This window comes from Uloborus diversus, chromosome 1 (assembly GCF_026930045.1).
Source record: "Uloborus diversus isolate 005 chromosome 1, Udiv.v.3.1, whole genome shotgun sequence".
Taxonomy (NCBI): domain Eukaryota; kingdom Metazoa; phylum Arthropoda; class Arachnida; order Araneae; family Uloboridae; genus Uloborus; species Uloborus diversus.
In genome coordinates, this window is record NC_072731.1 from 52,508,799 (window position 1) to 52,535,875 (window position 27,077).

General features: G+C 33.7%; 1 protein-coding gene across 1 annotated transcript in view; it reads left to right on the plus strand.

Annotated features, from left to right (window-relative positions):
* LOC129220938 (otoferlin-like) overlaps positions 1 to 22,735 on the plus strand; it is a 79,057-nt gene extending 56,322 nt beyond the window's left edge. The window contains exons 12-13 of the mRNA XM_054855409.1: positions 9,104 to 9,204; positions 22,470 to 22,735. Of these exons, the coding sequence (XP_054711384.1) occupies positions 9,104 to 9,204; positions 22,470 to 22,650 (282 nt within the window). The 3' untranslated portion in view covers positions 22,651 to 22,735. The remainder of the gene's footprint in view (positions 1 to 9,103; positions 9,205 to 22,469) is intronic.
* Positions 22,736 to 27,077: the final 4,342 nt, after the last annotated feature.

The window sequence follows — 27,077 nt, forward strand, 5'->3', positions numbered from 1 at the left end:
TATATCGTGCAGCTGCGGTTCATGAAATTTTCAAAAACGTTTCTGAGTATTTCGGAATTCTCTTTCTGTAATGTCCGGAAACGTGTCTGAGTATTTCGGAATCCTCTTTCTATAATTTTCAGAAACGTTTCTAAGTATTTCGGAATCCTCTTTCCGTAATTTCCAGAAATGTTTCTGAGTATTCTGTGCAGCTGTGGTTCATGAAAGTTTCGAAAACGTTTCCGAGTGTTTCGGAATTCTCCAAACAATTTTCAAAGACGTTTCTGAGAATTTCGGAATTCTTTTTCCGTGATTTTTTCTAAAAAATAATTCTTTACTATAGTATTGCATGCCATATCAGTTTCAATTCTTTCATATCTAAGAGCAATGAAACAAGCAATTTTATAATCATTCGTGGATTTTTTTTTCTGAATTTCTAATGACAAATAGCATGGTTAACAGCATAACATATGCACAGTTATACATTTTTGAAAATTTATGAAATAATATAGTAGTTTCATTCATAATCACAAAATCGTCGGGGGAGGGAAGGGGAGTACTTTCTCAAAAGTGGGATTGTTTGTTAAACAATATTAAACTTCAGTTTTTCTCTCAATACTTTCAAGACAAAATTATCAACATATTATATTTTTAATGCAGAACTTAAAAACATATCTTGTATCAAACTTGATAGCTTTTATTTTCGGATAAAATTTGACAGAACTTACCTACACTTTGCGTTCCGAAATTTGTTCACGTCAAGTCAATTTCTTTGACGAACAAAGTGTACCGAAAAGTACCAACAGAGAAATTGATGAATTTAAATATGACACCAAAGTCCCCCTGCTGGAACCATTCGGGTTTATTCTTCTGTTCTTGCCCTTTTCCAGTTTATCACAAATATAGATACTTAATCAAAATAGGTTACTGATTTTATTTTTAGAGTGTGCGCAAAATGCATTATATATTTTATTTATTAAAACATTGAATTCTATTACATGATTATTCCATTTCATATATACGAGAGTCCCCCCCCCCACACCACAAGAGTGATGGTGCACCCATAAAATGATATAAAGCGCCCCGCACCTTAAAAAAAGCAACCCCTTGTAAATGTCAATGGCACAGTCTCTCACCATATGTGCATTGCATATTAATAACATAGTATTTAAAAACTGATCACTTTTAAAACGATGACATGAAATAATATTACTTTTGATTTCAGCATGTAAATGCAGCTGTTCCATTTTTGCCACTGACTCATTCCTCCTGACTGTCCTACATTAAACTAGTATATCCACGAAGGAAATGTTATTTTCGGAACTAATGTCAAGGAATTTTTTTATTGTTAACCACATTTAACAAAATGAATAAGCAGATGAATTAATTTCATAACTATGTTCTTACTAATAGATAACATGGTCATTTTCTAATGGTATAAATATTTTTAAATGAATGAATAAATTATAATAAAAAAAGATAAATTATACCGGCACATTTTTTGTGAAGCATATTACAATACTAGAAAATATTTGCATTACCATATTTCTAATGAATTAAACAATTGATTTTTTTTTCTTTTTGAACCAAAATGTATGTACATCCAAGTATTTCGAAATAACTTTTCTGTGATTGCTTCTCAAATATAAATCTTACTTCTTTTGCGTAATTAATCAGTTTCAGTTGGTTACAACGAATAGTACACCGCGCACATAGGTATGTAGGATAACTTTATATTAATTCGATAAACCCAAAAACAGTTACAATTAGAGCCTCATAAAATGCAAATCAACAAAAATATAAATGTATATAACAACATGTTTTAAAATATTCATTAATACTTACAAGTGAACATGAGCGGAAGAAAATCTAAGTACCTCCATTACAACTGAATAGGTAATCCAAAGGGTTTCGTTTCATTAAGTATAAACACGGGTGTTGAAACTATTCACGCTTGAACACACAATATATATCTAATTATGGTCGCATTGGAAATTGTAAAGAAGCAAATGGTTATTAACTAACTTAATAGCTGCGTACATCGTCTAAAAAATCAAGGGCAGTCCAAAATGCAAAGGCGTAAAATTAGTTTCGACACATTTTACTACTCTCTAGACATGAAATAACAAGCAATCCAATGCTAAACAGTTGCTGACTGCAGCAACCATAGATAAGAAAAAAAGAAGTTCTCGTTATTTCCGACTCATTGGCGCCTGTGTTGGAAGGATAAAATAGGTTTCGAAGCGTTGCGTCATCACTTCCGCTTCTAGATATCTTGAAATAACAAAAAGCTTTCTGAATATTGAGGAGTTCGCTATTGGATGAAGGATTCCTACTATTTCGGAAACGTTTCCGATATATCTAGAAACGTTTCCGAAATTTGTTACAGTGTAGTTTGTTTGGCACTCTTGACTTCCTTAAGAAATTTTCCATCTCCAGCTCAGTCACTTTCCTATGCCGGGCTGATGCGTGCTAATAAGCACGAAACTGCAGTCCTCGTCTGGAAATGACTGAGCTGGCGGTGTATTTCATGTATCAGTAACTTTATTACGAGCAATAAATTATTTACTGCAGCATATGACTTTTCTCAAAAAATCTTAAGGCTCCAGCAAAATATCCTCAAAAAAGGTATATTTCAATTTAAAAAATTGATTTTTTTTCCGTACTAGTGAAAGTCCGAAGAACATCTGAGGATGGAAATTACAGAAAATGCATCTTAAGTACACGATTTAAAATAAAAAAAAAAAATAAACAGAGCGGTCTCTGAGACCTTACGTCCCATGTTATGTCTTTCTTTCTGATTTCCCCTGTTACAGGTTAAACTATAAAAATATGATTTGCACAATTTTAAAACACTTAATTAAAACAAACATTTACGTGTGGAAAAAACTTGCCAAGACGAGATCACGCGGCGAGCGAGCAATCAACACTGAACGAAAATACGAATTCGAATAATGCTTTGAACTCTGTAAGCTGCGCAGTACCTATTGATACATTAAGTTAATTGTTAGTTTTATTTGTTTCATAAAAGAATTTAAAAAATTAATTGCAATTATTTTAATTGTGAAAAGCGATTAACGTACATTAATCTAATTAAATTAATTGCAAAGTACAATTAATAGTTTAATTGCAATTAATTTAATTGCAATTATTTTTTTAATAAATTAACAAGGCAATTGAAAAAATAATTGATTAATGCCCAACACTGAAATCAGGGCTGCAGATTCTGAGTCAGGCTGATTTAGGGTAAAAGAGGCAAAGTCGGAGTCGCAGGTTTAAAATTCAAAGAGTCGGAGTCTGTTATTTCCCCCTCTAAATCTGCAACTTTACCTGTGCTTGAGGCGTCGGAGTCGGTTTGATTTTGGAGTAAGGGAGTCGTAGTCAAAGGCTCAAAAATTCCCGGAGTTGGCCATTTTCCCTCCTATTCCGCAGTTCTGGTTTTAATTGAACGTCGGCGAAACAAGTTTTTCTTGTGAAGCGTCTTTGTTTGTTTATAATAAGAAATAAATTTCAGAAGAAAATACGTTCCAAAAATTCCCTGTAAGGAGCACACTGTGGAAGTCCTGAATTCCTTATCGTGTTTACTGCCCCCCCCCCCCCCCCCAGTTCCTACGAATTCGATGTTTCTTACTCTTCCCTCGAGCGCCATGAATGCGGATCTATGTTATAATACTCTAGAGTTCGAGAGCAGTTCGAAAAGTAAACAGAGAAATACTCTACCAAAACACAAAAAGCAAACTTTTATCGACTAATTGCAAAACCCTTGAAACACAAGTAAAATAAATACAGTAATACTCCAGCTATCCGAATCACTTTCAGAATTTAATAAAAAACGAGCTGATGTGTGCCTCACATGACTTCCTTTTACTCCAATTTAATGTCATTTTTCCATTATTGGTAATTTTAATGTGATTCAATAATTTACTCTCGAAATATCACCAACAGTGGCCAAATTGAAACCAGATTTAAAAAAAAAAAAAACTCGCCAAATTTGTCGCCAAGTTGGTGACAAAACTTGGCAACCAGAAGACTTGCGATATATCGCCAAGTGTCCACCATATTGTAACACCACTTGGGTTTACATCGAAATTAACAAAGATCCCCCCCCCCCCAAAAAAAGGGCAAAAGACTCCCTTAGAAACACTCGAATGCAACCAAAAGGGGAGGTGCACAATTAGACTCCACTAGGAGTCTAATAAACAAATTTCAACTATCTAGGACATATTGTTCTTGAGTTATGAGACACACATACGCACATACATACATACGTACATACAGACGTCACGAGAAAACTCGTTGTAACTAACTCGGGAATCGTCAAAATGTTTATTTCACGTGTCTATACGTTCTTAGGCACTTATCCACGTCTGGTGGAGTCGGAAAAAAAAAACTCAACATTCATTCGGGGGTGAGCAAAATGGAAATTAATGTCGATTTTTGAGTGAAATTTTTTTCGCGAATACAATACTTCCTTTTTTGTAAAAGAAAGTAAAAGTTGAGACAGATTTTTAAAAAGATTTGACTACGAAGCTAATGTAAGTGCAGCGTGAGTGTTATAGGGATGATGAATCACCATTTCCTAAAAAAAGTGTCTTGCAAATAGTTTCTTCTCCCATTTGCAAACTTTACAGTGATAAATTTAAGTAGATTAGTTAATTAAAATCAAATTATCCGATTTTTTGATGATCCGAATGGGGTGTGGTCCCAACTGATTCGGATAGTTGGAGCTTCACTGTACATTAGGGTGGGCCGAAAAACAACTTTTTTTTTAATTTCGATGATGATGGGTAGTGCGGAAAAGGTGCCATTGGTAGAGCAAAGTGCACACAAAAAAATTGAATTTTGTTGCACAATTTCTTGATCTGCTGCAATTGGGTTGAAGTTTCGAAAAAATGTTGTTTTTTCACGTTCTTAGCAAAGATTAGTAAAAATTGAATGTTTCTATTTTCGATGATGAGTTGCGCGGAAAAAATGCCTTAGGTGGAACTCATAAAAAATTTGAGGTGTATTGTATAGTTCTTTCATTTGCTGCAAATGAGTAGAAGTTTTGGCAACTTTCAGTTTTTTTAACGTTTCCAATAAATTTTCTCAAATTGTAAACATTTTGTTTTTGCCATATTTCTGTTCTATAATGACACAGTTTTTTCACATGTTATGCATTTTTACATGTGTGGTGTGTTATAAATCAACTACGTATGACGTATAAATTTTTAAATTTTAAATATGCTATTAGAAATCTTAGTGCAGCTCACTGTTTGACGTGCGTTCAAAACCAACCGGAGTAACTCAGAATTCGTTCTTTTTAAATTATAACAAAATTAATATCCCTTAACTAAAAGCAGTCGGGTGAAACAGCACTCCCGTAAGAACACGAAAAGAGGAACCAAAAACAACGGTGTCCTTGCCAGTGTTAAAAAAAAAAGAAGAAGGAAATAAATTAAGAAATGCACCATTTGGTGTATATTTTTCACACGAACGAAATCCACTCCTGGTCTGACACCTGATAAATAAGATAGAGAAAGTACTGAACCTAAGAACTTTCTGGCCCAATCAAACCCAAGCTGATAGCATGCGAAAACCTACTTATGCTATCACTCTAGGTTACCTCTGTCATGCATTTCTACATTGGCAAAAGAAAAAGAAAATACAGAAAATTTGAGCATGGATCAAAAACACATAATTGATAGTTGCAACTGTTTCAACTGGACTGTGAGACTCACCAGAGTTTCAAGACCAGGGGCCTATTACGTAGTCTAGGTGACTGAGTGGTGCCAGAACTCTTTGCTTGGCTTAAGTACCTCGAAACCCAAAGATGCCTTACGATGTCTTGCACTGTTTGTAATATGAATTGATTTGCCAATATGATTCGCCTAAAGAAACAACTGGGGTACGCAAAAGGGATTAAACAAGAAGTTCCGTCTAGAACTAGACGAGCCTACTTTCCCGTATACCCATACTACTTTCTAGTACCTGATCAATATTCTCAAAAATAGCTAAAATCGCAAATTTTTTCAAACATATTTTTTTTAATATTTTAAGCTGATTTCTAGGAATAAAATATTTCTTACTTTTCTTCAAAAAAACGAACAAATAAAATAGCAGCACCTTTTAAACAAAGCAGCTAATGCACTTCCTTCCATTAAAAAATTTTTTTAACAGCTTTCAAAACGAAAAAATAATAATAAGTTCATTAAAATAAATACATCGTATAAAAAAAATCGTTTCTTTTTCCCCTGTTGCCGAAAATAATTTTTTAAACGAATTAATGCACTTACCAAAATAAAAAAAAAACAATAAAATGTCAACTTAAAGAAATAATTTTCATTGTCAAAAAAAAAAAAAAAAAAAAAAAATCGTCTGGGCATATTTTTCGAGTTTATTCACCGAAAACTAAATATCTAAATTAAAACTTTAGCGTGAAAATAAAAACAAATCATATCAACAATAATTATTTCACAGTTAAAACCACAGCAGCGGAGTCGGAGTCGGAGTCAATCTCATTTTGGGATAAAAGAGTCGGAGTCGAATATCCAAGAATCGGAGTCAGTCATTTGTCCTCCGTGTATAAATGTTGTTACGAAAGCTACGAAGTCAGAGTCGAAGTCGGGGAGTCGGAGTCCGATTAATTGTCGGGAACAGGAGTCAGAGTCGGTGTCAGGTCCCCTTAAATTCTCGGAGTCGGAGTAGGTCGTCAAGAGCTATTTCCAACAAAGTTTGTTTGAAGTAAATCCGCCTTCAAGTACGGAATCTACATTGACTTTCAGTTTCCCTGTAGGCGCTAATGTTAAGGGATTTGAACTGTTCAAAATTGAACGGAAAATTGTTCAAATCAAAAAGATATCTTATATACAAGTTTTTTATCAAAAGCTTTTTCCTACAAAGTTTGTTTGAAGCAAATTCGCCTCACCGTTCGGAATTGCTTTGAATTTCCCCGTAGGCGCTAATGTTAAGTTTTTCTGAACTGTTCAAAATTGAACAAAAAATAGTTCAAATCAAAAAGTGAAATATGGGAATGAGGTGTCCTCGCCGAGATCTTTCGAACAAAAAAAAGTTTGTTCGAATCGGACTATTCATTCAAAAGTTATTAGGGGGGGACAGACAGACAGACCGACAGACAGACAGACCGACAGACAGACCGACAGACATTTTTCCCCATCTCAATACCCTATTTTCCAATTTTTAATTTTTCAATATTTATTTAATTATTTTATTTATTTTTGACTTTTTTTTGTTTTTCACGATATTTTTAAGATGCATTAAGCCTTCTTTCATGCTTTTTTCTTCTTTTTCTGACTTTTACTGGGAAAGTAGGCTAAAAAAGGAAATTACATGGCCAACCTAAGAATTCACAACAATGCTATCATAGCAATGGAAACTGACGAAAACCAAGGTATCAAAACATTGAGATGAATATGAATCGAATTAATAGATAGCAATTAAAACAAGAAACAAAGTACAAGAAATTTGAGTCTTTAAGGTTTAAGGCTCCAAAATTAAAATTCAGGTCAACTGAATACGACGATTTGCTCGGTTTGGTTATCAATCATTATCAGCCAACCTCGAATCACGAAATGTCTTTCGCCACAAGAAACTGAAATGCACTTAATATTCAGAACAATTTTAAAATCTGAATTCCTATGCCAACTGCGTGTAATAAATAGAAATACTAGTAAAATAGCCCGGAATTTGCAGATGGAAACGAAGGAAAAGATGCTTTCATTGTTGCAATACTGTAATAGAAGTAAAAGTGCTAAAATTCAGAAATTCAACACGAAAAAAGCTTTTATTACCTAACACAGTGTAGATAAAAACTCTCTGTTGAAAGTACAAGCAGAAATTTTCCGTACATCCATACCATTTTTAGTTCTTTGTTGAGTTCTGTGCTGTTTAACCTTAATTTTAAACGCAGTTGCACAAAGTTTTCAATTAGCACATTTCAAATTTAAAATTTTATCCGCAATAAGTAGTTAACTTATGACACACCACGCATCTAAAAATGCATCACATGTGACAAAACTGCGTAATTATGGCAGAGAAATATAGCAAAAATAAAATTTTTACCATTTGAGAAAATTTATTGAAAACGTTAAAAAAAAAAAACTGAAAATTGCCAAACTCATTTGTGGCAAAGGAAAGAACAAAACCACAAAATAGAAACGTACTATTTTTACTAATTTTCGCTACAAACGTGAAAAAACAGCATTTTTTCGAAACTTCAACCCAATTGCGACAGATCAAGAAATTACACAAAAAAATTCAAATTTTTTGTGTGCACTTTGCTTCACTAATGGCACTTTTTCTGCACTACCCATCATCGAAATAAAAAAAAAGTTTTTCGGTCCACCTACTGTACATTTGATTTCTGCACTGCTACAAAGCCGATGCAGAAAAAACAGTTTTATTAAGATTGTTGACGGAACTCATTTTTTGAGTTTATACGGGAATCTCGCCTAGTATTGGAAATATTGTGAAACTGACATTGCGTTTGGCTTCTTATTTTTGGCTCCGAATTTGGCAAAGGTTTGGCGATGAAAATCAAACTTGTAGCCAACTAATCACCAATTTACTATATCGCTTTCGTTTGTATCCCGTGCCATCATTTCCGTTTTTTCTGAAATTTTGCTGGGAGTTTTTTGAAAAAACTCTTTTTTTGGGGCAATTGTGGAACAAAGAAAATCTGACTTAATATCTGAGAGGTTTACGTTAGCTTTTAATGCCTCTGCTTTCCGGTAAGCATTAGCTACAAATTTTCTAAATATATTCCATTTCCTTGCTAAATTTGGAGTTTACCTCATTAATTTACATCCATGATTACCTTTTGAAACATAACTTGTTAGTTGTTTCCCTTGCCTAGAGCAGTTAACAGTTTACGTAGGATTTTATGTATGGACTTGGCGAAAAGTTGGTGAGATATCGCCTAGTTGGCTCCACTTTCGGCTATAAATCGTTAAGTGTCACCAAACTTTTTTCAAACCTAGTACCTAACTATATTTTTTGGAAATTTCCAAAATTTTCATGCGAAGATTACATAGATGTCAAGTTAGGGGTTTTCAGTTACCTTTGTGTTTGATGAGATTTATCAATGTTTATTGAGATAGTTCATTACATTAATTTAACCTTTTAGGGAAAAGTAGAAATGGAACTTCAGTTGTTGCCATCTGCAGAAGCCAGCAAAGCCCCTGTTGGAAAAGGACGAAAAGGACCAGAAGCTCTTGAAATGCCAGAGTAAGTTCAGTCAAGGGCCCATATCTGGGACAATACCTAAACTTCGGACATTTTGCCGAATTTCGTTTTGAGGGCTGGTGCACCTGTCCTTATTTCGTTAGTAAGAAATAAATGGCGTGTAGAATAAGTGAACAGTTATCTTTGGCGCTATGTGAGTTAAACTTTGATGAATAAGCTTTATGAGGGAGTTCAATTATTTTGAAAATTTCGAAAGAATGTGATTTTTAAGTGCAGAAATAACTTCGGTTGCATACGCTTACTGAACAACATTAGTTTGATTTTTTATCATACTTCCGCGTATGTACTAGTGTCTTATTTGTGCAAATTTATTTCCACTTTACTAATTCTGTTTAACTGATTTTTTTTCATAAATTTGAGGAATTGCCAATACGCTCCAAACTTGGAACCCTGTTCTAATTTATTATACTGAAGCATAAAAAGTGTCTGTGAGAAATATTGTGGAAAAAAATTTGTCTAATTGTAGAGAAAAAAAAGTTTGGATTCTTTTTTTATTTATGACAGTTTGTCATAACGGAACAGGACAGAAAATTTGTCATTGGAAAAAAATCGGAATATATTTGATGAACGAAAGAAGTTTTTGCAAAGTATTACAAATGTTCACTGTTATAACCAGGGGTTCCAGACGAGTGAAAATATTCCCTCTAAGGTGAAAGCATAGTGCCTGAAGGTGCAATGCAGGCCAGAAAATAGAGCAGAGGAGCCGAAACAGCATGCAATCGCAGAAAGACTCATTGCGCATGCGCTTTTGCCTTAGACATACATTCAACCACCTCGATATGGCGGACAAATGATGATAGTGTTTGTGTGTCTTTCACATTGAATGAAGTACACTATTGGATTAAAACACAACTTTTCTAGGATTAATTATCCGAAATTACAAGTAAGTACAGCTTTTGATCATTTTGTAACTTTTAGGGCTTTCAAACATAGTTAAGTGTTTAAAAGTGCATTTATTGCTTTTCAGTTACCGTTACTGTCTTTTAGTTTCAGTTTACCGTTACTATCGTGAAACTTCCATCATTCAAAATGCTATTAAACGTATCTGTCATTATTTTCTTGAGTACTCGATAGGCAGCTTTTATTAATCACCAAAAAAAAAAAAAAAACACCTTCTATAAGATTATTAATAATCAACAAGTGAGAACCTGAATAAAAATGATTCTTGTGCTTTGTAGATTATAACAGAAAGCTAGCGAGAGAAAAAAACCTCTCTCAGTCTAGCTTTTTTTTTTTTTTTTTTGCTTTTTCATTCAAGTGTTAGAACCATTTCCTGTTAGCGGTTAATGTCTCGATAGCGTTAGAAATTTCTTTTGGTTTTTTAACTGTCGGAAAGCTTTATGTGCATTTTATTTCGTTACTCTTGATTAACGTTTATGAAACGATTTTGTGTTTTTCCGTAACTGTAATATCCCTGAATATTTTTGGCTCTTCATGTCAATAATTCATAAGTACAACTATGCTTCATTTTCGAAATGTGTCATGTTTTAGTAAATGTATAATTTCTCACATTATGTAAATAAGTACTCGTCTTTAAATTATAACATATTTGTTATAATTTAAAGACGAGTTCTTTGATACCAAGTAAAGGGGTAGATATTTATTGTTGTATTAATTTTTAACATTACTTTTTGTAAACAAACAAAAAAAAAAAAAAAAAAAAACTCATCAGAATCCTGAATTTTTTCACATGTTTTTTAACGACCCCAGAGTTATTATTAATATTACTTATTTTATGAATTTTTAAGAAAACGATTAAGATTTCACTGGTCTGCAAAGTTTTTCATTTGTTTTTACCGCGCCCGTGGGTCAAAAGAGGTTGAGAAACACTGAGTTAGAGCACGATCAGATGAATTAAAGCAATGAGCACTTCTTAACTATGTTGAAAACTCTGAAATATGATCAAATGCTGTAATTACATGTTTTAATCATTTCCAATACCGAGTTCAATGTGAAAAATGTCCAAAACGTAGAATATCATAAATCAAAACAAAACTTAAAAAAAAAAAAAAAAAAAAAAAAAAAAAAACCACAACTGTATTCAAAAACGCATACAATACGGGGGAGGATGGAGGAGGATCTATAGTAAGGGTGCCATTTCTCTCTCCGAAGGTTCCTTTTTTACACTCCGGCTGTCTATTTTTTAAAAGGTGCTTGTTTTTCACCCTTTTTAGAGGTGCGATTTCGGCTCCGTATTGAGTGCCGCTGGTGAACAAGCGTTTCTCCCCTGAAAGGTGCCGAATGCAACCTGCAGTTTTAACAGTGTTGGTTCTACTAATGAAAATGAGTTTCAAAGTAAAGATAAGACTAATTTATTTGTTGTGAATTTCATGTATTATGAAGGAACTAGCTGCGTCGCCCGGCTTTGCACGGTCCACCTCGAAAATAAAAGTTCTGTCAAGCGACACGTGTTCAACAATCAGGCTTGAAAAAAAAATCAGTAAAATTTTGCGGCAGATTGAGGAAAAATAATTAAAAAGGAAACATTTTAAATTTTTCGATTACAGGAAAAACCTCAAAACAAAAACCAGAATTTAATGTCTTCATGTTCCAGAAAAAAAATAGCATCACATCTTTCTTCTCAATGATTTCTTCACGCTACGAATTTTAATAAAAGCACTAGCTGCGTCGCCCGGCTTTGCATGGTCCCCCTCGAAAGTAAAAGTTTTGTCAAGTGACGCGTGTTCAACAATCAGGCTTGAACAAAGTGAGAAAAAAACAGTAAAATTTTGCGGCAGATTGCGGAAAAATAACTAAAAAGCAAACATTTTAAATCCCCCGATTATAGGAAAAGCCTTTAAAACAAAAGACAGAATGTTATTTGTTCATATTCCAGAAAAAAATGGCAACAGACCTTTCTTCTCAATGATTTTCTTAACGCTAAAAATTTCATTAAAAGCACTGTTACGGAGGGTTGAGATGAAGCACTAAATAATAATTTAAGTGTAGGAAAGTCTTCGAAAAATAGGGATTTTGTGTCGAAATTTAAATGTCATAATTAATAGTTTTTAATTGATATCTCCGCTAATAATTATCGGAGGATTATGTTGAATAGCCAAACATGAAGACGGGAAGATTACGAATCAATCGATACCTGGATGGTCAGTTCACTGGCGTTCGGGAGAAGTATCTTGGACATACATATACAGTGGCTCCAAAAAGTGTTCGTACACCTTGAAATTTTGTAGTAAAACCAAAATAACGCAAAACTGAATTCGAATATGAAGTTCAATTTTTTTTTTCACATCATTCCTGTGCCATTCTGAATAAAACCCAGCAGTTTTTTCCAAAATATTGCCAGATTTTATTTTTGAAATTTATCAAAAAACGAAGAGACAGAGAAAAAATGCGCCACAAAAGTCATCGTACACTGAAATATTTTCAAATAAATTCATGATTTAAATTATCATATGTGGTTTTTTATTGTTTTTGCATTGTAATGACACTGTAAAGTCATTTCCCTTTAATTTTTTGTTTATTTATTCCCTAATATTCTGCTTATTATTTTAAAATAGCAAGTATGCGTAGAAAACAACAAACATGATTCGAAATTTGATTTTTTCCCCTCACAATAGCCATAAATTGGTTTGAAATGTCTCTAAATTAGTTAATTTATACCATTCCATAGTGAAGTGCTTGATAAAATGCTTTAAAGACAAGAACCGGATCGAAAACAAGGTAAGAAAAGGTCAACTGGCAAAGTTAACAAAGCGTGATCGGAGGTTTACAGTTTAAAAAATTATGAAAAATACACATTTGAGTGCTGAAAAAGTTTCTGCAGAATTGAATGAAACATTTTACATTTAGTTTTCACGTAAAATTGTTCGCCAAGTTCTCTGATTAGCTGGATTAAAGGGACCTCTTCCCGCAAAAAATTTCTTATTCCTGCGAAAAACAGTAAGCTTACGCTTGCCGTCGTAAAATCAATGATAAATAAGCTCAAAACGTTTTGGAACAACGTCTTACTTATAGATGAAAATAAATTTAATATTTTGGGTAGATTGTTGTATAATTGTCAAGAGAAAAAAATGAGGAATTTAATCTTAAGAACTTAGTTGGATCAGTTAATCAGGACGGTGAAGGTGTTTTTGTGTGATGGTGCATAACAGCATCAGGACCTGGAAATTTGGAATTTTTTGATGCAATAATAAATCATGCTGTTCATTTAATATTTTTAAAAATAATTTTAAACTATTAGCCCAAAATTTGGTAATCGGAAACAACTTTGTTTTTTATCAAGATAACGATAAGAAGCACACGTTTGCCTTAAAAATTGTCCTTAAGCTTAGAAATATCTTCTCAATCGCCAAATTTAAACTTAATGGAACATATTTGGAGATATCTGGTAGCTAGATTACGAAAATACACCATTGAAACGAAAAGAGAACTAGAAACAGTAAGACTCGAAGTGCGGCTGAACACTTACTCAGAAATTGCACAAAAAAAGAAAGAAAAAACAATGAAATCTACTCCCAAACATTTAAAATCTGTTGTTGATGTTGCATGATATTCTATTAAATAATAACTTTGTAAAAAGTTAGATTATTTACCAATTTTTTGACATTTTTTCAAAGTGCACGAAGACTTTTGTGAAATAAAATTTCCGGCAATTTTTTGTTTTTGATTTTTTTAAAATTATGTTTTAATGTTTTATTAAAAATTTTCATGAAGTTTTGTTAAAAATAGATCATAGATCTTATAATAAAATACCTATTCCGAAATATTAATTCTAACCAATGGATAATGGCCAATTTCATTGAAAGTCGTAGGTGTACAAACACTTTTGGGAGCCACTGTACATAGTAGATACATAGGTACAAACGCTCATCTTTAATTATATAAGATTGTTGCGGAAAGTTGAGATGAAGCACTGAATAATAGTTTGGATGTTGGAAAGCCTTCGAAAAATAAGGGTTTTATGCCGAAATCTAAGTAGCAAAATTAGTTAAAATAGTTTTTAATTGATATATCCTCTATTTATTATCGGAGGATTGTCTTAAATAAACGAACATAAAGACGGGAAAAATACGAATCTATCGATACTTGGTTCGATGGACAGTCCATTGGCGTTCGGGAGAAGTAACTTGGACATAGATACAAACATATATATATAGGTACATACATTGATACATACGCTCAGTTTTTAAATATATAAGATGAAAATGTAAAATGAGGAATACATGGAGCATTTATTTGGGCTCACCAAATACTTTTATACTTCCTAACTTCCTAAACTTCGGACAGGACAGAAAATTTGTCATTGGGAAAAACAAATCTTAATATATTTGATGAACGAAAGAAGTTTTGCAAAGTATTACAAATGTTGGTTCTACTAATGAAAATGAGTCTCAAAGTAAAGATAAGACTAATTTATTAGTTGTTAATTTCACGCATTATGAAGGAACTAGCTGCGTCGCCCGGCTTTGCACGGTCCACCTCGAAAATAAAAGTTCTGTCAAGTGACACGTGTTCAACAATGGGAAGTGTAGAGGGAAACGTGGACACATTCCATTCAAAAGAGCTAAACAGGTTGGTGAGACAATCAGTATTTTCAGGAGCAGGTATACATTCTTTGAAATCTGTGAAAGTTCAAATGCTATTTTTTTTTTTTTTTTTTTTCATTTAGCTGCAAAATAAACTTCTTTACGGTGATAACAGGTGTCCCAAACCGTTATCGATTACTGCGTGCATAAAAAAAAAAAATCAAACTGTTAAGCGTCACAAGTTAAAGGAGTAGGATCCCTATAACTCACAACACTATTTCTCTTTCTCTCTCTTTCTCTTTTTCAAGGATTTTTTAAACTACGCATCTATTCCTTCTCCTGAGGGTAAATACTAAGGCTGTTCCTAAAAATACAATACTTTGTTCAAATGGAAAATATATGATTAACATGCTTACTAATGGTAAAAGTTCAAAATTGTCCCAAGTATGGGCACTTGACTGCATTTAAATTTAAAATTTTGCACATTGTAGCATGTTCCAATGAACGGGAAAATTACGAACAAATCTGAGCAAAGTGGAAAAAAATAATAAAATGAAAACGAGTAGCTGCTTTTAATTAATATTTGTTTATTACTTGATAACTATTTCCGTTAGAAATTAATTTTAAGAAAATATTCTTTACACTTTATTTTTAAAAAAAGTCTATTCTCGTCTATGTATGTAAAATTTATACAAGTTGTGCTGAAATATTCGAGGAATGTGGAATTTGTATTACATTTAAACTTTACGTAAAATCCTACAAAACAAAAAGCGATTACTTAAAGTTAATTACGAAATGTGCTATTAAAAAACATTTATGCTATAAAAAAATTCTCATATATTCGACGTCAGTTTTGTAAAGAAGGTTTAAATATTCAGTCATTCAAAAAGTTGCCTTATTTTATTTTTATTTTGTTGAACTTGCCATTGCTAAAGGGCGTGAGAAATTCAGAAAGTATGTTGCAATTCCGGTTCACAGTTAGTGCCGTTTTGAAAGCGATTTTTAGAAACGCTCTCTTTTCACTTCTTTTTGCCTCAGGCGATTTTTTTCGAGTTCCAATTCCGGCATCATTATTTTCATCTGCGTAACGCTATTCTCTTTTTGTGTACTTACGTTGTTACTCCGACGTATTTTCGCTCGGCCAATTACATTCATGTTTAATTGTTTGTTTAATTTGGTTGAGAGTTCGCATTTGGCGAATAAGGAATGGGAAGCCCGACTTTCTTGATTCTAATTTTCTTAAAATTTGTGCTCGAGCATGTGGTTTTTGGAAGAGCAACAAGCTTCAAGTGCTGCTACAACGATATCCTTTGCTAATTCGTGGTTTGATGAGTATTTTGGTGAGACAGTCAGACAGTACAACATTGATTCTCTCGAATCGTAATGTAGTAAATATGCATGTTTCGGGGTTACAAGGAGGGTCTTTTTCAATCTGAGAAAATTTTAAGCTTCAGGACGCAAGCCGCTGTCACTGTAAATCTTGGCTTAATCTGAAACATATGCAAAATTATTTATGTTGTACCGAAAAGATTCACCTGATATGTAACTAGAGTAACTGTGACTCACAATTTCTTTATCTTTAGTAGTGGAGTATTTATCGCATCTATTTGAATGAAACTGGAGAGAAATTCCTTAAATATTGTATAGTGATCCAAAATTAAAAATTAACTACACAAACAATTTAAACTGCTTTATTAACCTGGTTTAAAGTTGTCCTGTAACTTTGTTAGCTTTGGACCATTTGACATTTAAAATAAATTACTGAAAACTCTCGATTTTCCGCGGAATAGGGTGGCACGGTATCCTCTGATAGGCGAATATAACGGACAATTCGCAAAATAGGTTTCAAAAAATAATCGTAAAAACAGTAAAAAAATCAATAAAAATTGCATACGTTTGAACAATTACCAAAAACGATAACAGCGTTTGTGAAAAATGCACGTAAAAGGTAGATTATTTCGGTCCGAAAGTCAGTGTTAGTAGTGCTATAGAAACGCGTTTTATTTAATAATCACTGGACTTGATGTACATCGTGAACATGCGTAAGGTTAAAACAGGCTCATGATTGCATGAAAAATGCTGAGAAAAGTATATTATTACCACCCTATATCTGTAAAGGAGCCAAATCTCTCAAAATTAGGAAAATATGATAACAAAGAGAGTATTTTGTACCAAATGAATCATTCGTCATTCTTTTACAACATTTCTAAGTTCAACATTCAAAAGATCTCATTTTTAAATAGAAAGAAGAGTTTATAAACCTCAAAAATGCGTAACAGGTGCAGGAGAATCGAGTTTTCGTCTGCTACTGTACCAGCAATGCTATGTGATGCTGTGGTAATACACGCAGTGACGCCAGGGGATTAGGATCCCTTGTTTTGAGCAAAGCTGGTCTGGTCACTCGTTTGCGCCCGTTAGTAGTGTAGATCTAAAAATCAGTGAGTAGAAAAAAAGAAAAATTGGTACTAGAAAATAAGATTCAGCAATATGTCCTCGCTGCAACATTCGAGCTTGAACTCCCAGACTGTGAAAATTTGCACTCAAAGACAAACTCACCAATTGTATCGACATTGTATAAATGTTTCACTTTTTTATATTTTAGACATCTATTTTTCGGGAATGTTGTACGATTTGATAAATGCAATTATCAATACTAATTTTACAAAAAAAAAATAATAATAATTACCTATGCTTTGAAGCCTGCAAACTTCAGAATAGCATTTTAAATCTGGGTTATTACGAAAATTGAAGGGGAGCAAAATAATTTATTTATGAAAAGGGGGGTGCATGGGGAGAAAAAGAAGCCGCTGTATTGAGCCTTCTTTTAAGCTTTTTTTTTTTTTTTTTCAGGGAACATGGGCTAAAATCTAATAATACTTCTGTAATTAGGATTGCTGCTCCATACTGAAAATGATAAACGAACACTTCAGCAACTGAGGAACTAACCAACCATTACGCAACTGAACTGTTACGACCTAACCATTGATCTACTATTTCTTTCCTTCTTTAATAACCTCATTTTTTTCTACATTATTAAACCGATATCGAAAAGTTAATGCCTTACCTTTTTCATAATTTAATGACTGCAGTTTTGGAAAACCGGGTGTGGTTAATTTAAATAATTTATGAGCTCACAATTTCAGTGATCCGGCATTTAGAAAGAAATATTTTTTTCCCTGTGCTTTTAGTAGATTGCACTGCTCCATGTAATTTTAACCTTGAAGGAGAAGATTACTTTAACCAGTTAAAAAGTATGAGTGTAGAGGTGTACTTTGCGCAATAATTTTGATTTGACAAAAAAAAAAAGAAACAGTAAACTAAACAACTAGACGACAGGAAACAGGTCCTTCATTTCGAATTTTCCCAAGTAGGTAGGGGGGGGGGGGAGCAAAAGGTGTAAACTCAACGCTATTGTTTTGGAAAACAGCAAAAAACCTTCATAAGTTGAAATAATTATTTTTTGGGATAAATTATATAAATATGATTGTTCAGAGAAAACAAATTCAGGCGGTAGCTCAATTCTTTAAGGACTTGGTTCACTAGAACTCTGAAAATACAATTGACAATAATTAATTCGCAAAGGGTTTTTTTTTTTAATTCACATAAATTTTGGATGATACACTTCATCTTTGAACGTTCCACATAATGTACACTAATCATACTAAAACATGCACACTGTTAAAAAATTTCCAGAAAATTTACGGTAATTGTTATTGGCATCCATGTTGTCAGTAACTATTACCGTAAAAATCAAATGTTACTGTCAAATTTTAAGGTTTCCTCGGTAGGCCACAGCAACCAATTGGAGCTGGGATCGCTTATTTTTCGGTATAAATTACCGTAAAAATCAGCGATGCGTTCAGTCCGCCATTTTACAGTAACAATTACCAGAAAATCTTCCTGAATTTTTAACAGTGCACTAACGACATTTTAACAACAGTGAGATTTGTTCGTGAGAGAAAAGGGGGATTGAGTAGAGAAAGAAAGAACTGAACGCTATTTTTTGTCCTAAAACTATGGTGTCCGTGAAATAGGGACCGTGCGTTTATTAGACCCTGCTAGCACCACGAGATTAAAGCAGAACTACTTGATCAATAATGTTTTCACAAAAGATTTCTAATACTTTTTGTTGTTTCCTTCTACGTTATCAAAATTAACATAAAAATACTACTTGAACGACGATCATTAGCCATGAATTAAAGAAACACGAAGCTAACGTTACTCCATCCAAAATTCGACTAAAGGTTTCAAGGTAACAGAGGGGTTACCAAAAGACGGGTTGTTGCACAATAAATTGATTTTGATTTCAACTTATTGGATAAACAAGTAAATGTACATCGCACATCCAAATATTTTGGATGTGCGATGTTCTTCATTCAAGATAAAAGATTTTTCAATTCAGTTTAGTATTGTGCTTTTGTTTTTACTTCATTTTACTTGATTTTCTTATTTTTCTAAATTCTTTCCTATTTTATTCTATATTCTTCATTGAATAAAATTATTCTCCGGAGTTTAAAGTGTTCTGGCAAAAGGAAACAAACTGACCTGGCATAGCAATATTTCTTCTCTTCTGTGAATCTGCCATCAAACTAGTTTTTGAAATCTGGCATTACACAAATTTCTTTTTTAAACGGTTTTATCCAGGCATCAGTTTGAAGATTCAAGGCAGAAAAATGACTAAAAACTAAAAACATCTTTTTTATTATTTTTTTTTTCGTGCATTTAGCTTTCCTTTGAAGATTGATTCCTTTTGGTTATGGGTTTATTCTCATTGTCCATGCACTGTTAATTTCCTAATATTTTACGAAAAAAATTTTTAGGAAATTTTATTGTAAAAAAAATTACCAGGGCGCTTTGGCGAGCTACGCAGAGTAAAACAGATCATGATGATGATCAGCAGGGTTCGAACCTAAGGTCATTGTTTTTGCAGACCGGTTCTCTAACCCCTATGTCAACTGGAGCTCGATGAGAAAGAGTCAATGAAGAATTATCTGCTTCACCTCACAAGTCACGTGGTGTATTGACTGACGCTGCAATCGCTTACTTTTACCGATGAAATTTACTGTAATTTTTTCTGTACTGTAAAAACTCCATTTTACAATAATATTAACTGTTTTTTTTTTTTTTTTTTTTAATTTTTAACAATGGGATATCGAGCTCGTGTCGTTCTGGTGAGAAACAACGATCCTTACCTTCAGTGCGCATGAGCCTCAATGTTACTGACTCTCGGTTTGGAGCATGGAACTCTTATTGTGCTTTGTTTTGAATATCGAAATATCACGTTACATTAAAAATAAAAAAAAATAAAAAAAACTCTTTAATCTTTTGAAGAAACATTTCAGTTTGCTATGAATGAAATTATAGGTACTTGTCACCATTAGCTGTGACAGTAAACTGTTAAACAAGTTTCATTTTGCATAAACAGTAAAACAATATCATCTTTAGCAATATACTTCTTAAAGCGAAGGCCGCATGCAGAACAAAGAATAATAAATTTAATTTTTCAATCTCCTTGAATAAGGAACATCCGTCTATTATGTTCCATCAAGTACTTAAACGTATTATCTCGATTTGAAAACCAAACATCGCCTCGTGCACACACTCAATCAATGAATATTTCATCTCTCCACGAAGCGGAACATTTTTTTTCTTCTTTGGTTCGAATATTCTACCATCAAAGAATCCGTTTCTCGACCTAACGCTTGTAAAATAATTCTTCCATGACCAAGAACTCCATCCAAATTTGTCTCGTTTACGTTCCACTAAAAGCGTTCTACGGTCCAAAAGCTCCTTTCTTGCTTGTCATCGACGACAAATAACACGAGGAAAACTGACCTTGCTTGTTTTTCTGCTGGCCTCGATTTTCTCGTGATCTGCTAGTTTTTCGTTCAAAATAATCTTTTTTTATCTCCTTCCATCAAATTCAGTAATTCATTGTCATTTTTATTCCAACATAAGATCTAATATGAAAAAGTTTTTTATTTACTAGAATGAAGAATTTTCCCCGCCTTCCTTTTGTCTATATGACTAAACACTGATGTAACATTAGTGTAACAAAAGCATAAAATATATTATGGCGGTTTATGGTACTTTCAAATGCTATAGGCTGATTGGCGGTGGAAAATTCAATCAGTGCCTTGCATTATTTATTACCTTTCAATCGACGACGTACCAACTTGACAAAAATGTTCGAAGTAGCATCAAGCAGAGAACTTTTAAAAATTCTTGTGAATATTTTTCGATAACCAATCACGAAATCAATAATTCTTTTCCGAAAAATTTCATATTGCGAGAGAGGAGTTCGCTTTAACTCTGAGATTCTTTACTTGTGAAAAATTCGGGTAATATCTCTTTCGCCAAATTAGGTCGCGTTGTAGCGGGAGGTCATAAAATAGCTACCAGCAATGACTTTGCAATCTACTGGAACCATTGAGAAGAGAAAAGGTAGAGAGAGTGAAGCCTTTTATTCTTTAAACATGGATCCCAAGTAACATGATAGATTTTAAAGTAAAGTTGTACTATTGGTAGAAATCAGAGAATTTCTTTTCACTACTTTCATGCAAAGGTATCAACCATTTGTCCTGGAATCTTTGCCTCAGCTCACTCTATTTATTAATTCCTGAGCTAACACTAGGACTAATTTTTTTTTTTTTTTTTTTTTTTTTTTGGCTGTTGCATTTGTAATTAAGATGATCTTTTGCTGTGGATTTATGACCATGTGTTTATCTTCGCAAATGTTGCACATGTGCTGCATTTCATAAAAGGTGTGTGTGTGTGTGAGTATTTTGCTTTTTTTTCTGTCCACATCGCATATTTTTCATCTAACATTTGCACAAAGGTTTTTTTGAATTTCTAGATATAGGGCAAAATTATTTCTTAAAATGCATGTTTACACTCGCTGTAAAAATATGTGTTCAAATCATATCTAACTGCCGGGACCAGCTTTTGAAATTTTAAAACAGTAGGTTAGACACGTCCGCAGGTGGCTCGTACAGAGAGGCGACTGCCCCCTCATTTTCAAAAGCAAAGGGGCTTTGCCCCCCCCCCTCCCACTTTTCTTCGTTCAAAATTATCGATTGATTAAAAAATGCCAGTATTGATGAATTAACTTGTTTAAACAAAGAAAAGTTAACTTAAGTGTGTGTTTTAAAAAATTTTCACGTTATCATTTTTACAAAATTTAAAATTGAATTGTAAGGAGGAAGTCTTTTGTGGCAATTTGGAGTCGCGATTTTCGAAAATACCTTTCAGTCAATATTGACGTAAAAATCCAATAATATAACCCAGTTTTCCAAATAAATTCAACTTTAAGTACACACCGTCCACCTAAACTCCTTCACCCCTCCCCTCTCACTTTTCTTCTGAGCTTCCCCCCCCCCCTTTTCGTGCATCAGCCGCCTACAGACACATCTGTGTGGGGTCCTCTTTAAATAGTTAAAATGAAAGAAAGTGTTGTAAAACTACAACCGCACACCTGTTAAATCATTGCATATGCTACAAACCGGGGTAGGCTGAGGATATACATTACCTAAACGAAATACAATGTAGTAAAAATGGCTGTTTGGATATTAAAGTCACATTGCTAAACATTTTAAAAAACGTAATGAACAAATTAAAATTATATTTTTATATTATTTTCTATACTGCTTATAATTTTTCGTGCTCTGAAGACAGGGGCTCCTAGGCTGGGCATCATGGGCCTATTGGTAGTGCAGAGCATCTGGAGAAAAATGTACTATTATTATTTTCTTTCTTTTCCTCCAGGAGACCTATTACGTCGTTCCACAATTTTCTGCACCCACTGAAAACCTTCCGATACGCTTTCTGGAGAAACTACAAATGGAAAATTTTGCGTGTGCTGTTTATTATCGCTTGCGCTCTACTTATTGCTCTGTTCGTCTACTCTGTTCCTGGCTACAGCGTGAAAAAGCTTCTTGGGGCGTGAGAGAATTGAACTTCGTTACCTTTATCACCCTGGAAGAACTACTAGCTGCCTCTCTTGATTAATACGTACAAATAAATGTAATAGATGTTTGCTAGATTTTGAAACAAGATAAGAGTGCAAGATCTAATTTAGTTTTGTTTCTTTTGTTCCTTGATAAATCAATTTTATTTATTTATTTATGTTACGTTTATTTCATTTATTTCTTTTTACTTGTAATATTATTTATTACAGAGAGTATGATGACACCCAACCAGTTACAGGGAGCGTTAAAGTTTTACTAAAACAAATGAACAATTTTTAATTTCCTAAAAACGTATAAAAAGGAACAATGTCATAAAAAGCTGGAGTCAGTGCTGTAGTTAGGGAGGGGGAGCACTTCCCCGTAAAATTTGGTTCTTATTGTAAAAATAATTTAAATGTAATGCAAATTGGTTTCAAACCACGCTTTCGTTTGGTGAGTCCCTCAAGCCCCAAGGAAAGCTCCTCAAACTTTTTTTTTTCAGCTACAGCATTGACTGCATAAAAACCATGAAATATTTAAAAAAATTAAAAGAGCGTAAAAAGTTAAAACGCCGCATAAAAGGATAAAAGTAGACAATTTTCTGAAAAAAAAAAAAAAGACATACAAACATTAACAATTAAATAAAAAGCCAATGTATGCACCACGGACAGCATTAGGGGCCATTAGAAAGGATCTAGCAATTACAAACTACTATTCAATAACATAGCAAGCTGATTGATGAAAGAAACATACGTAGAGTTTTGAGATTTAGGAAACACGCGGAATAAACTACACTGTGCGGCAAAAAAAAAACTTCAAAATAGTACTTCTGACATAATTCTTGCGCAAAATGACCCCTGAATCCAAATATGACATGACATCCCACTTTTTGAAAATGGCGCTCCCCAATTTTTTCAGTTTTCCACAGTTTCATAGCAATATTTTATTTGAAGGGGAATTAGCACTCTATTTGTTCGTTTATTTATTTATTTTTTTTTTACGCATCTATGTCTTCAGACGAGCGAGGCATATTTTATTTCCAGAAATCAGGTTAAAATGTTAAACAGTTACGTTTGAAATAATTTGCGATTTTAGCTAATTTTGAGGATATTGATCAGATGCTAGAAATTTGATATTGGTAATGGGAAAGTAGGCTCATTTGATTCTGGACGGAAACTTCTTGTTACTTTACTAAAATAGTAATTCGGAAGTATGAATCATAAAATTGTGCTAACTATTTAGTACTATTGTTTTTAAAGGCATAAAATTTCAAAACTATGTAAATACAATAGACCCTCGTTTTACGCAGGTTTATTTTACGCGGTTTCAATTATACGCGGTTTAAGATTTGACACATTTATTTTATTTTACGTGGATGAGTTTCCGTTTTACGCAGATGCGACCAATACAATCAGATAAAATTTTCCCCTCTTTCAAAATCCAAACTCCTAAAGATTGCATATTGCACGTAATAAACAGCATTTTGGCGTGTTAATAATCGAGCTTGGGCCGCTGGAGACATTTTATGCGATTGGTTCTAGAGCTCTTTCCAGAAGTAAAGTTATTAAACTTACACAGTTCAGAACTCACTGGAAGAAGAGCTTTTAGGAGTGACATAGGAGACTAAAACCAACGAGGATACCGACTTTGGTGACACACAACCAAAAGTGTTCACATCGAAAATTTTGAGCCATTCCTAGACAATAGAAATGATTTTTCTGATTTGTTAGTGAGGGAAGATTCTATCATGGAAATGGCGCAAGTGATCATGGATGCGTTAATGCGCTGCAAAGAACTACAAAGAAAAATTCTTAATGACTGCCAAAGACTATCATAGCCAGCTCTTCTTTATAAACAGAACACGAAATTGGTTTATGTTTTCTTTATGCATGTTGTGCATAGAAATAGATATAAGTACATATTAAACTTATTATACAATTAGTGATCACTGTAATGAAGCATTTTTTATCTACGGAACCTAACCCCTATTTTAATACTACTATTAGGTCTCAATTTACACGGCATTTCCGTGGAACTTAACCCCCCCCCACACACACACACACAAAACGAAAGTCTACTGCACTCTAGAAAACTTTTTAATTTGAAAATATTATCTCCATAAAATCCGTCTCATTTTCAAAGTGCTAATAAAAATGCACAATCAGTTTTATCGTAGTTCTTGATATAGAGCAAGATCCCACTAGTCTTGACATACACTTCCATAGATGAAGAGTAAAAGTTGTAAATAAAACGCGAAAGTAAGAATTTCCACCTCTTTCGTGTAAACTAATCGGGGTTGAAAGGTGCCTAAAAATGAGTAATTTACCCTTACCGAGTTTCTGAAAATTATTACCTTAAATGAAGAGTAAAAGATGGAAATAAAACGTTAAAGTAAGGTTGTCTACCTTTTTCCGGTTCCTAAGCATGGTTACCAGAGGTTGAAAAGTGCTCAAAAATAAGTAATTTCCCCTTATTGAGTTTCCAAAAAAATTAATCATAATTAAAGAGTAAAAGCTGTAAACGAAATGCTTCAGTAAGGTTGTCTACCTGTTTCGTGTGAACTAATCAGGGTTGCCAGGGGCTAAAGGTGCCACAAAATGAGTAATTTACCATCATCAAGTTTCCAAAAACTGTGGTCATAAATGAAGAGTAAAAGCTGTAAAAATAAAACGCTGAAGTAAGGTTGCTCACCTTTTCCCGGTCCCTAAGCATGGTTGCCAGAGGCTGAAAAGTGCCCAAAAATAAGTAATTTCTCCTTATTGAGTTCCCAAAAAATTTTATCATAACTAAAGTGTAAAAGTTGTACGGTTCAGTACCGTTGCCTACCTGTTGCGTGTGAATTGATTACGGTCGTCAGGGGCTAAAAGGTGCCCAAAAAAGGAGTGATTTATCCTCATCGAGCAGTTTCCACATAAGTTATATAAAAAAAACTAGGCAACCTTACTTGAACGTTTTCTTTACAGCTTTTACTCTTTATTTATGGCAATAATTTTTGGAAACTCGATGCGGGTAACTCAGGGGTGCCCACCCCCTAAGAGCAAGGTGCACTCCTCCCCCTCAATGCTGCGGAGACCTCCCCAAAAGCAAGAGCCCCGCCCCGCCCCAAATGAGAAAAATACCCACACACCCGTTAAAATTTATATAGCGCAGAATGCGCCATGACCCCGCCCCCCAGCACCCCTGGGTAGCTTACTCATTTTTGGGCACCTTTTAGCTCCTGGTAACCCTGTTTTGTTCACACGCAATAGTAGGCAACCTTACTTAAGCTTTTCGTTTACAACTTTTACTCTTAACCTATGATAACAATTTTTGAAAACTCGATGAAAGTAAATTATTCATTTTTGGGCACTTTTTATGGGTAACAATGCTTAGGGACCGGAGACAACATTACTTTAGCGTTTAATTTACAGCTTTTACTCTTCATTTGTGACCGGAAACTCGATGAGGGGTAAATTATCTATTTACTCTTCATTTATGACAACAATTTTCGGAAATTCGATGAGGGTAAATTACTTATTTTTAGGCACCTTTCAACCCTAGGCAACCCTGATTAGTTCGCGTGAAAGAGGTAGAAATTCGTACTTTCGCGTTTTATTGACAGCTTTTAGTCTTCATTTATGGTAAGAATTTTTGGAAACTTGAGGACTGTACGTCAAGCCTTGTGGGATCTTGGACTAATAGATAATACAATAAAAACTAATTTTTATCATAAAATATGGATTTAAGCTAAGCATTTTCTTTCTTCTGAAATCGACCGTTTCAATGTCTAAATACTTTTTATATCTCAATTATTTGGACGTTGTTATACAAAAATGGGCCAACCCACCAAGCAGTATTTTTTGGGTAAATTGAGTTTTAAGTTGAACATCAATGCCCAGTTTCTTGTTAGTGGGTTGTGGGGGTTTTGTTCATCAGATGGCATAGTAATACAGGATTTGGCTTACTGCATGTCACATCACTTGATAAACTAGAAAGTCGCCCGTCAAGGTATGACGGGTGAAAATTGCTTCTCTTCTACATTTTAACGAAGCAATTGCCTGTTTGGTGATATAGTTGAAATAGTCCCTATTTCAACTATGTCCCTAACTCCAGTGGATTAACCCTAAACTGCAGTAGATAGCGCTCATAGTTTACCGTCTTTTCGTTTCTCTTCATTCCCCTGAAATGACTGTTTTATTAGTAAAACTTAAATTGCTGAATCGAGTTCAACCTTGTCACAATAAAGCCTTTCCCTGCATGTTTAACATTACCAAAACACATTATTAAATTATCATGCTGTCGCGCGAGTTTCATTGTTGAAACATGTGTGTTATTCGATCATCAGCTATTATTTATATGAGGATAATTCGATGGATGATTTATTATTTATATGAGGGGAGCCCTGCTCTTCCCTTATAACAATTGTTAGCGCGATTTCGGTGACTTA